Genomic DNA, 12,959 nt, shown 5'->3' on the forward strand with positions numbered 1-12,959 from the left:
GTGAAATAAGCAGCAACATGGGATTATTTGTTAAACTATGTAATCTAGTACTGAAAATATAAGATATAAACAAAAGGTGTTCATATAATTAACAACTTCATCATTATAATGATTGGAACATGATGCAACTGGTTTAAAACGGCTATATATTACCGGCAGGTGAATGTTGGCAAAATAAACTCCTCAAGGGAGAAGTGGAAGTTGATTATAGGAAACCTTGCTCTCAAGCAGGTAAACATAGTTGGCACAGTTTTCTTTACTCTTTTTAGATCTCATATGAATGTGGGGTCTTTGGTGAATGTAATCTTACCTCCTACACTGGATTATACCTCTTATGGTCCTCTAGGTTCAGGCCACAGTGCTGGGTTTTCTTGCTGCGCTGGTGGCCACAATCCTTGGATGGATTTTAAATGAGAAGCTTATCATGAACTATGTAGCACTGTTGTGCTGTGGAAGTGTGGTGACCGCTTTCATAGCATCTTTATTGCAAGGTGAGAATAGACTATTTGAACTGAACACTCACTAAAGTCAGAAGACAGTCATGAGATTTTTTTCTTAGCCATATGTCACAGAATTTGTGATGCTGCGGATTCAAACCCGTTTTTCACATAGTTGCAGAATCTTTGGATGAATTAATATGCTGACTATGTTGTTGGGATACAGACATCTCACCTGTATTTTGCTTTCCATAGGTATCATTATGGTAGGGGTGATTATTGGCTCAAAAAGGTCAGGAATCAATCCAGATAACATAGCAACACCGATTGCATCAGGTTTTGGTGATGTCATCACTCTGGGTTTTCTTGCAGTCATCAGTCAAGGCTTCTTTTACTGCATTGGTGAGAGAAAATGTGCTTTCTCATCCATAGCAGATGTTTGCTTCACGCCAATGGGGTGTTTATCCAAATGCTTTTTGCTGCCTTTGTGAAATATATACATATGTACTGTAGGTTTTGTGGGGGAGGGGTTGATCATCTTTAAATTCCTCAAGTTCTCTCTCTCTCTCTCTTGTTTTTGTAGAATTCTGCCCCTACATTACATATGTGGTCTGCGCTGTCTTTTTGTGTTTGACGCCTGTCTGGGTTACAATTTCATTTTGTCACCCTGAGAGCCACAGACTGCTATATTGCGGTTGGGAGCCCATAATCACAGGCATGATTATCAGCAGGTCAGTGACTGTCTCCGATATTACTTTTTGATGTTTTAAAGATTTATCATTTTCAATTTATCATTTTCTGCATCCTTTGGGCAACGTCTTATATATTACACATTTAAATGAGCATCAACACAGATGAGATTTCAGGATGCTACACTTGCGTATAAACAGTTGTATAATAATTGGGCCAATTCACTTTGTAATTGTAGTTGTCATACATTATGGAAGCATTTTTCTGTTGTACTTCTACTAATGCACAGAAGTAATATAGATTTAATTTTTCTTTTGTTTGTCCACAGCATGGGTGGACTCATTTTGGACAGAACCATAACTGATCCAAACCTAATGGGAATAGCAGTGTACACACCTGTTATAAATGGTCAGTGAAGGCATCAGTGATCAAACTGTTATGCTTTTTAGTACAAATATGGGATTAATACTCACCTAGTACATCTCTGACAAGGAAGTAGCTATTTTGTTCCAAATGATTACAAAAAGGTTGGAATACAGTCTGCAAGAAACTAGACAGTGAGAATTTTGTTGTTGGCTGAGTGCAACAAGTAGTTTAAAGTGCACAATGTCATCTTTAATTCAAAAGTATTTTCTTGTCTATATTGGCTGAATCATGCAGAAATTGCAGTGTATTTAATATATAGTCCCCCATAGGAGATCAAAATCAACATAAACATAAATAGATCTTTCATGTGTAGATCAATTCTTGATCCAAATGTTTATTTAGTTTGTTCTGCTCTAAGATAATGCATCAATCACTTGGGTATTTGGATGGCTCTCAGCAGTTAAGGTGAGGCAAAATACTTCAGAGTTCTTCCTGATCCTGATTCTACTGCAGTCTCAACACTGATGAAGACAAATAATCCAGTTGCACTCGTGGCCACACATACTCAAGCAGCCATGTTTCACAGATGAGCTGGTTCATTATGGATTTAGATTTTAGATACTTTGGATGACAAAGAAAACATTGACTCTTTTGTTGTTTGTCATGTAAACTTGTTGAATTTCAACAAATCCTCTACATTTATTTAACTCCAGGAAAGATACTTTTGTCTATATTTTTCCTGTGATCTAATCTGATTGCTATATTCAGGTTATTCAGCCTGTTTGTATAGGGCAGTGTGAACTCTTGGACAGGCATTATCACATTTCTCTTTTCAGGTTGTAGGCTGTATAGACCACACAGGGACAGCAGGGGGCAGCATTGGATATAGGCCAAGAGTGTTCAGGTTTCTTCTGGTTCACATACTTAGAATTCAAGGCCAAATGTATGAATAACTGGTGACCTTTCTGTGACTAAAACAGGGAATTTTCCACTGAAAATATGTACTACAACTACAGTCATGAAAAACAATATACCCTTTATGATCCTTAGAAGGTCTTAAAATGAGATAAAACTATCTCACATGAATCTCACAACAAATTCCAACGTCATTATTTATTAAACAAAAAATAAGCTGAATGGCGAAGCTATGTGTGAAAAACTATCCTCATGAATCAGTTGCTTGTAGAACAACATTGAAGAGTTGAATAGTTTATGCACAACTCTAAGGTCTCACAGCATTTCAGTTGGTTTTGACTGGGCCATTGTTGTACCTTCATTCTTTAATTTTTTTTAGCCATTTTGTTGTAGATTTGATTGTGCTTGGGATCATTGTCTTGTTGCATAACTCAATTTTAGCTTTACCTTCTGGGTAGACTGACTCACATTTGACTCTAGAAAACTTGGGTATACAGAGGAGTTCAGGGTCAGCTCATGGTCCCATGTAGCTGCAAAACTAGCCCAAATCATTCTTCCACCACCAGGCGTGACGGGTGGTATGAGGTGTTTGTGCTGATATGATGTGTTTGGTTCATGTCAAATGTGGCACTGTTTCTATTTCTATTTTTGGTCTCTGTCAAAAGGACATTGTTCCAGAAATCTTGTGGTTTGTTCAGATGCAATTGAACTAAAGAGGCTTTCTCCTGGCAACCCTTCTAACACGCCATACTTTATTCAGTCTTTTTCTAATTGTACTGTCATGAACGTGAATCAGCTGTTTTCTATAATACAATTGAGACGTATGTTATAAAATAATTGAATTACATTCACATGGTACAGATAATTTATGTGTAACAAGGGTATCACATTGTTTCTGTATCTGTTTATGTAAAGGTGTTGGCGGTAACCTGGTGGCCATCCAATGCAGTCGTATTGCGACATATCTACATTTTCACTGTTGCTTGGGGAAGCTACCTGAAGATTCTCAAGGCTGTTTCTGTCCCTCTCGTGCCTTTTGTGGCAAAGGTAACATCATAATGCTTAGAAATATATTAAAGCATCCAGACCGTTAGCAGCTAGCATATACATTTTGTGTGTTGCTACTATACCATGCATAGTACACAGGGCTAATACCAAGTAAAACACAGGTTATCAATTCATACTGACCCTGTTTCTATAATAAGTAACCAATTTAAGCTATATATTTTTGTGTGAATGACTATTCAGACATGAATACAAATGATGGTGTTTGTGACTAACCAGACATAGAAGTGGGATACATGAGCACAGGGACTTTACTGATAGAAATATGACATGGCTAGAGGCAAAAAACAGAAACCAGACAGGCCAGACTCCACAAAAAATCCCTCCAAGAAACAGAAGTCAGAAAATTGCAGAACAAAAGAGGCAAGACAATGAGCCACAAACAAACAAATAGTTAATGACTGAAACTGATGGAATGTAATTGGGTGTGATGAGCACCTATATAGAGACTGCTAGTATTCCAGGAATGAGGCCCTCTGGTGGCAAGATGCATGCATGGCACACTCTTTCCCGACAGTGAAAGGATTTCTGCATAGTTGAGCAATGATGATGAGCAAGCGGAAAAAAAATTGTCAGTGTATTTTTTTCAGTTTTTTTTTATGATGCTCAAAATCGATTGTCATACCAAACGAATTGAAAAAGAAACCAGCCCAACAGAGGCAAAACAACACATGAAGACTTGGGCCCAAAACCCAAAACGAGTGGGAGGCACCAAGGATGGGTGTATGACTTTGTTCTCGCTCTGTAAATCTTGTTACTTGTATTCCCAAGTAAAAAGTGGAAATTAAAGATAAACCTAGGACCACTTTTCTTATACCAATAACCAGTGTTGGGAACGTTACTTTAAAAAAGTAATTAGTTATAGTTACTCACTACTTGTTCAAAAAAGTAACTGAGTTAGTAACTGAATTACTCTATAATAAAAGTAACTCGTTACCAGGGAAAGTAACTATTTGCATTACAGTTTAAAAAAAGTTATATGCCAATGAATAAGGATTTTTTGAAAAAGCAGTTTTCACAGTTAGTTGAAATGAGTAGATGAGGAAAGTGTTTAACTTTTTATATTCATTGCACATCCACAGACCAGTGCAGGATAAAATCCTTAAAAATCCCAAATCTTTGTAAAAAAAAAAAAAAGCAAAAGTAAACAGTTACACTATATAAAGTGCATTTACATCTATCAAATTAAATAAAATTCTCTCAACCTGAGACGACTGGTTTGTTCACAAGAGAAGTAAACTTAACAATAAAACTCTATTCTTAATTAAATAAATCAAATACCCAGTCTGGTAGACATTCAGGAACTTCAAGTATTTTCTTAAATAATGTTTATATCGCCACCTTGAAAATGCTCATTTGTCTTCGGCTTACTCCTGACTCGCCATTTCGGCCTCTTTTTCGTTTGGTGTGTCCCTGGTGCGCTTCGGCGCACGTGTAAAAACACTGGCTCTGATTGGCTACCATAACGCTGCCTTAGCCAATCGCTTACTGACTTGTTAAGTTAAACGGGTGTTACACAGAGAACTGTGACCTATCGAGATCTGTTACTCCTCACTAACCTGGCCAGCGGTCCGCTCGGTTTACTGTTAGTATATCAATAAAAAAAGTTGTTGTTGGAAAGTATATGCTTTGAACACCAGCAGCTTCGTAAACACTGTCCGCGTCCGGCTCCTTTTGTAGTAACTTGGATATTTTTTTCAACATTACTTAATCACATTTAAAATAATTTTATTAGATGCAGCACAATATAACAAAAAAGATGCCTTAATTGTCAAATTTGATCAAGCCAGTCCAAAGATATTCAAATTTAAATCGTCTGTATTTTTAATGCAATTAACCTACATCTTGTGATCAAGAAATGTGCGCTAGTTTTACCATGTGGCTAGTGCCCGCCGTGATCATGGTTCATCGGACCAACACGTTGTCTTGGGACCCTTAAAAACTACCTTAAACTGTACAGACTGGGATGAAACGTCAGGAAACAATAAACAAGAATATAATGTAACGGTCCACGTATCTATTAATATCTTTTGAACAGTCCCACAATGTTTTTGAATGGTCCAAATGCGAAGTTAAAATTCAAGCAGGCTCAAAAAGAAACAGGAGCACGAAATGCGAGTTCTTCTAACGGGATGAGAGAAAGTGGACATTCAATTATGTCATATTACCAAAACTCTGGGAAGAACCTCCTACAAACCGATTAAAACAGCGATTTATTTACAGCGCGCTTGCGATCACTGACCTCGCTTATGCCCGGTTCACACTACACGATCTTAGGCTGGTTTTTCAGTCGCTGACTGTTTTTTGTAGATCGCCGACAGAAACTGTGGTCGGAGGCAAATCGGCGATCACTCGTCGCTCGCTCAGTCCTGTAGTGTGAACTGCTGAAAGACGCTCGCCGAGCCATCGCCGACTCATCGCAGACGACCGGCAGATATCTAGCATGTTTAATATCTAGCCCGGTCGGCGACTGAGAGTCTTTGTGAGCCCGCGTCGCCGATCAGTCATGTAGTGTGAAAGCCACAACAACTGAAAGACTTGCGATTACAGCACAACCAGTCATGTAGTGCGAACGGCACAAAAACCTGACGACTGAAAAGTCGTGTAGTGTGAACCTGGCATTAGACAGCGCGACCGGAGAAAAATGTCCGCGGCTCAATCATGATCATGCGGGGATATCCAAGTAACTACGTTTTGCTTTGCATTCCATACCGAAGGGAAGGAGCCTAGCGTGGCTTGCAGTTTTAAAACTGAAATACCATCCGAAGAGGATATATGTTTGCTCGTTTCACTTTGTTGAAAAGAAGCCTACAGAGCTGCATCCTGACCCGGAGCTGTATTTGGGTTACGATAGACCACCCCAAAAGAAGAGACGAATAGTTCGCATGAGCCAAACGGATCTACAAATAGTTATAGTAAAAGTAAAACTACAAACAAACGAGATATTATACATATAATTTATTGTTTTTCAATGTTTCACAACATACGTTCTGCAATGCACGAGTAACCCACTGTCTCCACTACTCCACTCTCCCTCAGCATTACCCACGCCTGATGTTTACCTCAGCTCACGGTCTCACTTGGCTCTACCTCAGCTTTAAAAAAATGAAATCACCATGTTTTTTATACAATACCTTTTCTATTTTGTTGCTATAAAGGTAGTTGTATGCCTCTGTGCTTTTATAATTCATGGGGGCAGTCATGGCCTGGCGGTTAGGGAACTGGACTTGTGACCGGAGGGTCGTGGGTTCGATTCCCAGACAGGCCATGACTGAGGTGTCCTTGAGCAAGGCACCTAACCCCAACTGCTCCCCGGGCGCCGGGCTAGGGCTGCCCACCGCTCTGGGCACGTGTGATCCACAGCCCCCTAGTAATCACTAGTGTGTGTGTGTGTTCTGACTGCACAGATGGGTTAAAAGCGGAGGACAAATTTCGATTGGGGTGTAAAAATCACAATTGACAAAATATGGCACATTTCATTTTTTTCATTTTCATTTCATAATTCCGTAGCTCTTCGCCATCTACGCCTTCGGGAAAGACGAAGTAATTGACTATATCAATATCGCTAACTTCAGGCCACAGCTTCATGTTATCAACCCACTCTGAGAGCGTTGAGGGGTGGGGCACTGGTAAAACACAGTCACCACAACTTTTTTTAACGCTCGTACTGTGCAGCCACCTAGTATTATTGGCCGTGTATTTTTAATAAAGCAGCAACGAACGTCCACTTTCTGACTCGCTCATAATGTAAACACTACAACCGGAAACCAACAACCGGATTCAGCTACGAATCATGGGAAAGGTTAAAGTTCAGGAAAATCGTGGATAGTAACGCACCGCTTTTAATGACCAGTAACGTCAACGGCGTTGTAACGGCAGGAAAAGTAATTAATTATATTATCCCGTTACTGACAAAATGATGCCGTTACCTAACGCCGTTATTCGCAACACTGCCAATAACAGCAGGTTAGTCTTTAATATTTTCTCTTCTTCATTCACATGACTAACTTATTCTATAAACTTGTAGTGCTTTAAATCCATTGGGATGCACATTTGCTGCCCAATATATGAATATGAATTAAAATAGTAAAGGGTCTGACAAATTCAGCATATTTATTATAAGCAGAATATTCTAACATGATCGACTCAATGTTTTGAATGAATGAAATGAATGAATGTTTCAATTTATATAGCGCCTTATCTGGATACCCAAGGCGCTTTACAATTGTTATCACAGCTACGTCACAGACAACCAATCACACACCAGCACACAGCGTACTCTCTACCGGGATCCACAGCCCCCTGGGGGACTGAATGGGGTGCAGGAAGGGGGGAGAGGACAGACCCTAGTGGCAGAGCACCATCCACCACTGGGCATACAAGCACACACACATTCATACAACAACTTGTTTTTATTGAACAGAGAGAGACACAGACACACACTCAGGGAAAGACACAGACACACACACACACTCAGGGAGAATTTGTCTGGGACTGCCAATTTACCTAATCTCCATGTTTTTGGACTGTGGGAGGAAACCAGAGACCCCGGAGGAAACCCACGCCAACACGGGGAGAACATGGAAACTCCACTCAGATAGTGGAGCTTTCTGAGTCTAGTAATATCACATTTAAAATTCCTGTAGTTAGTCGTGTAAAGCACAAGCTTGCACCTTGCACCTAATGCCATATTTTGGACTCACTTAGCTCAAAACAGGTGTAATGGTAATAAATGTTTTGATCCTGTTTGTATTTAAATCCTGATGTATTTTGTCCATATTAGCAAACTTAATTCCAATGCTGATTCTCCATAAAATAAGATAGGGAATGAAGCTCAGCATTTGTGTCTTGTAATTAGCCTAGTTTCATCACAGTATGTACAACGAGAGAACTTGATGTATCACACACCTAAACACTTTCAACATAGTTTTTCTTGAATGTTAAACTTTGATGGGTCAATCTAAGCATAAATATCTCCTATGCTGTTTTCATTCATTTTTTGTACATTAATATCCATGAAAAGTTCCAAATCTATATAAAATAACATCATCCACATGGTTTATAATGATTAACATATAGGTGTGATTTTATTACAGTCATGATCATATGAAGATTTTACATAACATTTAGACATGGGGGTTTACTTATCCTACCTCTGAATTATCATGATCTATACATTTTCATTTTATACTAATTACAAAATAAAAGACTGGTTTGAAAATGTAGAGCCATTGGAAATGCGTCAGAGTATAATACATAACCAGCATCTGCAAACCATTTTTAAAGATAAGTAGAATAACATTGTGTCTTCACAGGTTACAACAGCAGAACTGCTCAAGTGCTGATTCTACTGGCCATCCCTGGCCATGTGATATTTCTCTACGTCATTTATCTAATGCACGGTGGCCACACCAGCCCTACAGTTGTCTTTTTCAGTCTCTACTTGGCAGCAGCTTTTACTCAGGTTAGAAAAGAGCTTGGATGTGTTAAAGCTTGTCCTTCTCTGTGTAGTATCTATTCTTGTCTCATTGTGATGTGTGATGGCGCTCCTCCTAATCTGTATTTGTGTCCTCAGGTTTTTCTGCTGCTGTGCACTGCTGATTGGATGGTTCATTGCTTGTGGCGATATGGCCGAGATCCAGATAGCTTTTCTATCCCGTATCTCACAGCTCTGGGAGATCTTCTGGGCACTGGCCTGTTGGCTCTCTGTTTTTACATGCTCAGGGTTCTTAATGACAAGGATACTCATTTGGCTGACTGAGACTGACTTTCTAAGGTTAGATGGATCTAAATCTTACAATGTTTTCATTATTTTAAATTTTTTAAATGTTTTTGGCATATTTCTTAAAACAAAAACCCTTTCTAATCACGACTGTAATATCAGTCTGTGGCAGAAAGCTCACAGCACATTGTTAGTAAGTAGGTCTGGTGTAATTTATTTTTTATACATAATGCCTTGCTTAGTGCCTTATCAGCTTTGGAGAATAATACAAATAACCTAGCATTACTGTTCAATCATATGTACCCCTTATTGAATCAGTTTGTAAACGAGTGAAAGATAAACTTTCTCCAACTCTGTTCATGTTTCCTAAACCTTTTAAAATAAACTTCTGACATTATGATTTGCCTGTGGTATGCCATTGTCTTGAACACCAGATGATTCCCCTAAGTGCCTTCTAGGAGCCCTTTAGGGATGGGACATCTCAACTCCTGTGGAGGTAAAGCAACGTGATTCCAGCCTGCTAAGCATCCAGACCTCTTCCTTACTAGGTTCAGGCCGACCTGAAATGCTTTTGTGGACCCTGTGTGCCCCTGCTAGTGAGGACCTCCATCTTTGTAAGTGAGGTAAAAAGCTACTCCTGAGACTAGATGCGATATCAGTTAGGTACTTTATTAATATATTCATCTAAACCTTTATTTCAGTGTAGAGTACAGTGAGGAAGAGCGCTTTGTAATTCAGGAGAACAACAATAAATGATGTTTTTCAAAAGTTAAGCAGATCTCCTAGTCAGAGATGCATAATCAGGTGTGACAATAAAGGAACAATAAAGATTCACGATTAATTCTAGGTTTAAAGATTTGAAGAAATGCTTTTCTCTCATAAGAGATGTAGGCTGTTACTTGGTTGCCTAAATGTATACAAGTGGGCTTTATAGGGCAGGAGACTGGGCTTTATAGGGCAGGAGACTGGGCTTTTAGGGCAACAGATTTTCTCAGTCTTTGAGAAGAGCAATGGGACGAACATTAATTTTAATTTATGTCTTATGTCAAATGGTTTTGAGTTTGTGATATAATTTTGATTATGATTAGTTCAATAGTATCTCCCAACCCTAATCCTAGAAGAAATCAGGATGATTCAAACCTCATTGAAATTGAATTCCTAGTAAATATTTTTAGCTATACAGTAAATTCATTTATTAGTCAAAACAAGAGGAAATTTTTCTGGCACAGTTAGCTGAAGTGGAGAATGTGTTCTCAGTTATCTGTGGACCTATGCAAAGTGACTCAGTGTTATGCATTTCACAACAGGTGTAAACAAGTAATATTTGTGCAAGAAAATAATTGCCTATGGTAGTGTTTTAGGTAATATACAACAACACTAGCATATAATCAAGAGAAGACTGTGTCAGGTAAAATGTATAAGGATTAAACAAGTGTTTAAGGACCCAATTACACACATGAGGATCTAGACTGTAATGTAACTAAAGAGAAATGTTATTTTTATTTTATTTTGATTTCATTTCTACTTGTATGAAATTCTGTAATAATGTTGCTAGATTGACTTCAGATGTACAGGTCACAGAAATTTCTTTCTAGAAAGAGATTTGTTCCAACCAAGTCAGCCAAGCCATTTTTGCATTCTCTGGAGCTTTAGTTGAAATAAGGGAGGATGTGTGTAAAATAAAAAAACACCTTGATAACTGCCACTGACCATATTGCACAACTGGGCAGAAAAGTTCAGTGATGCAAATTAACATATGTTAAGTGTTCAGGTTCAGTTCAGGTTGTTAACTGTATAGTAGGTAATGCTTACTGGGCTGTACTTGTACTTTACAGAGCTGCAAGGTCAAACACCGATGATTTATTTCATATGCAGTTTCAGCAACTCCCCCTCTATAGCTGCTTCACCAGAACCAGCGTCACATCTACACTCGGCAGTGAGGACATCCACCTATATGAGACCTTGCCAGATTCCTAAATCTCTGTCTCAGCACCAGCAAAGCCCAATCCCTTTTTAGCATCCACCACCTAGCCCACAGAGCCAGACATGTACAAAGTAGACAATGATGATGTCTCCCTTGTACCCTCACAACAAGAGGGTAGGAGGCAGGACAGTCCTTACGGTGACCTAAACAATGGTAGAAAATGCAACAGATGTTCAGCTCTTATTTCTGCCACAATAAGCAGGAGATTCCTTGTCACAACCAGAAGGGGTTCATGGGTTTGTGTAAGGTGCTACGTAACCTGAGCTTTAGGCACAGTGCACTGAAACACTTATTAACTGTATCCACATACTGAAACATACACTGGCAGGATGACACTCATATAGTAACTAATGTGAATTACATGAGAAGTACAGGTAAAGTACATTCATCTGTCCTGAAGATGAGGTAACAATTGTACCAAGCCAAAAACATAGAATCAGGTAATCAACGACAGGGACGTGAGCAACCACGACATAAGAAATGTCAGAATTGTGAAAAGTATGGACATTGGAATGAATGTCAAAGAATGCAAGTCAGTGTCACAATGGCAGGAGCAAATGCCTAATCCAGCACTCTCCATCACTTTAATCCCAATAGCGTTGACCAAATTTGTCATTTGGTCAGCACTATTACAGCTTACAAATTCTCTGCATGAGGACCATATTCATTGAGATCAAAGCTATTATGTCCTCCATTAAAGCATGAAAAAATGTATGTTACTGTGGGCTGTGCTGGTATTCCCATATTTTCTCTTACACAGATGTCCCTACAAGGAGTTGGCTTACTATCACTTGGAGGACACAGTACAAGGAAAAAGCAAGAAGAACTAAAGTAATGTAAAATAATTCAACAGCACATGGGTTGAAGCATGCACATTTGTGATCATCCTTGACTTCCTGCAAGCTGGTGCATTGTCTGCAAGCCCTGGTCAGATGTACCTGATGTAGCAGAGACTGAGATCTAGTGTCCAAAAACAATGCTGTGAGGTGCAAAAGACTGTCCGTGACCACAGTTAAGTGTGGGAAAGGCTCCTATATTGTAGGTGAAGTTGGCCCGAAGGCCTTTAAATATGTTCATATGTCTGCATAAAGATGACACTGTCTGAACTAATAAAGAACAATAATGTAATATGTGAAGGACAGGATCTAATTACTGTACTCACTAATTCACCGCTCATCTGCAACAGTGTTATCGGAGAACTATTTATGTTTTAGAAGTGAGGCCTTTTCCTGCATGTGAGGCATACGTGGAGAATTCTCCAGTGCCATTCTTTACATGAACTGTTCCACCACACTTACCAAGACAACCAACTTCTCAGAAGAGATATAGTCAGATATAAATTATTTCTTTTCCCACAGCTCCACAAAGTAAAACTTTCTACTTTAACCTAAAACTTAGCCAGTAATGTATAGCTATCTGAATATAACCTTCAAATTATGTTTGCTTCTTTGATTTGATAAGAATCCAGTTTTATTATTCTCTGCATTACTTTTTCATTTTTTTCTTGCATTATTTTTCATAATCAGTTATTCTGTATGTTGCTTATTGTATATTTGGAGTAAAGAAATTGTTAAACCCCTTTTACTGTGTTACTATGAATCTTATAGAAATCAACAATATTTAAAAACTTTAAAGACATTAGAAAGGAATTAAATTGATTATCCAATTGTTTCACCCATGTTAGGGTTTGATCTTTTGTTTACAAACATCATTCTAAGAAATTGCTATTAAATTTATGATTATCTTCCTTTGTTCAATTGATTCATAGTGGACCTTTCAA

The 12,959-nt window shown here is 38.6% G+C and overlaps 1 protein-coding gene across 6 annotated transcripts in view; it reads left to right on the top strand.

Annotated features, from left to right (window-relative positions):
• The window catches only part of slc41a2a (solute carrier family 41 member 2a), a 15,365-nt gene extending 2,628 nt beyond the window's left edge, over window positions 1-12,737 (top strand). For 2 of the 6 annotated variants that reach the window (XM_077007338.1, XM_077007336.1), the window contains 8 exons: window positions 160-231; window positions 347-491; window positions 693-839; window positions 1,021-1,168; window positions 1,456-1,535; window positions 3,324-3,455; window positions 8,789-8,937; window positions 9,049-9,589. In XM_077007338.1, the coding sequence (XP_076863453.1) occupies window positions 160-231; window positions 347-491; window positions 693-839; window positions 1,021-1,168; window positions 1,456-1,535; window positions 3,324-3,455; window positions 8,789-8,937; window positions 9,049-9,234 (1,059 nt within the window). In that variant the 3' untranslated portion in view covers window positions 9,235-9,589. Of the gene's footprint in view, window positions 1-159; window positions 232-346; window positions 492-692; window positions 840-1,020; window positions 1,169-1,455; window positions 1,536-3,323; window positions 3,456-8,788; window positions 8,938-9,048; window positions 9,590-9,629; window positions 10,294-11,939 lie in introns of those variants that run through there. The other 4 variants (XR_013131061.1, XR_013131059.1, XR_013131062.1 and 1 more) reach the window with 4 other exon arrangements.
• The last annotated feature ends 222 nt before the right edge of the window (window positions 12,738-12,959 follow it).

Source organism: Brachyhypopomus gauderio, chromosome 5, assembly GCF_052324685.1.
Source record: "Brachyhypopomus gauderio isolate BG-103 chromosome 5, BGAUD_0.2, whole genome shotgun sequence".
NCBI lineage: Eukaryota > Metazoa > Chordata > Actinopteri > Gymnotiformes > Hypopomidae > Brachyhypopomus > Brachyhypopomus gauderio.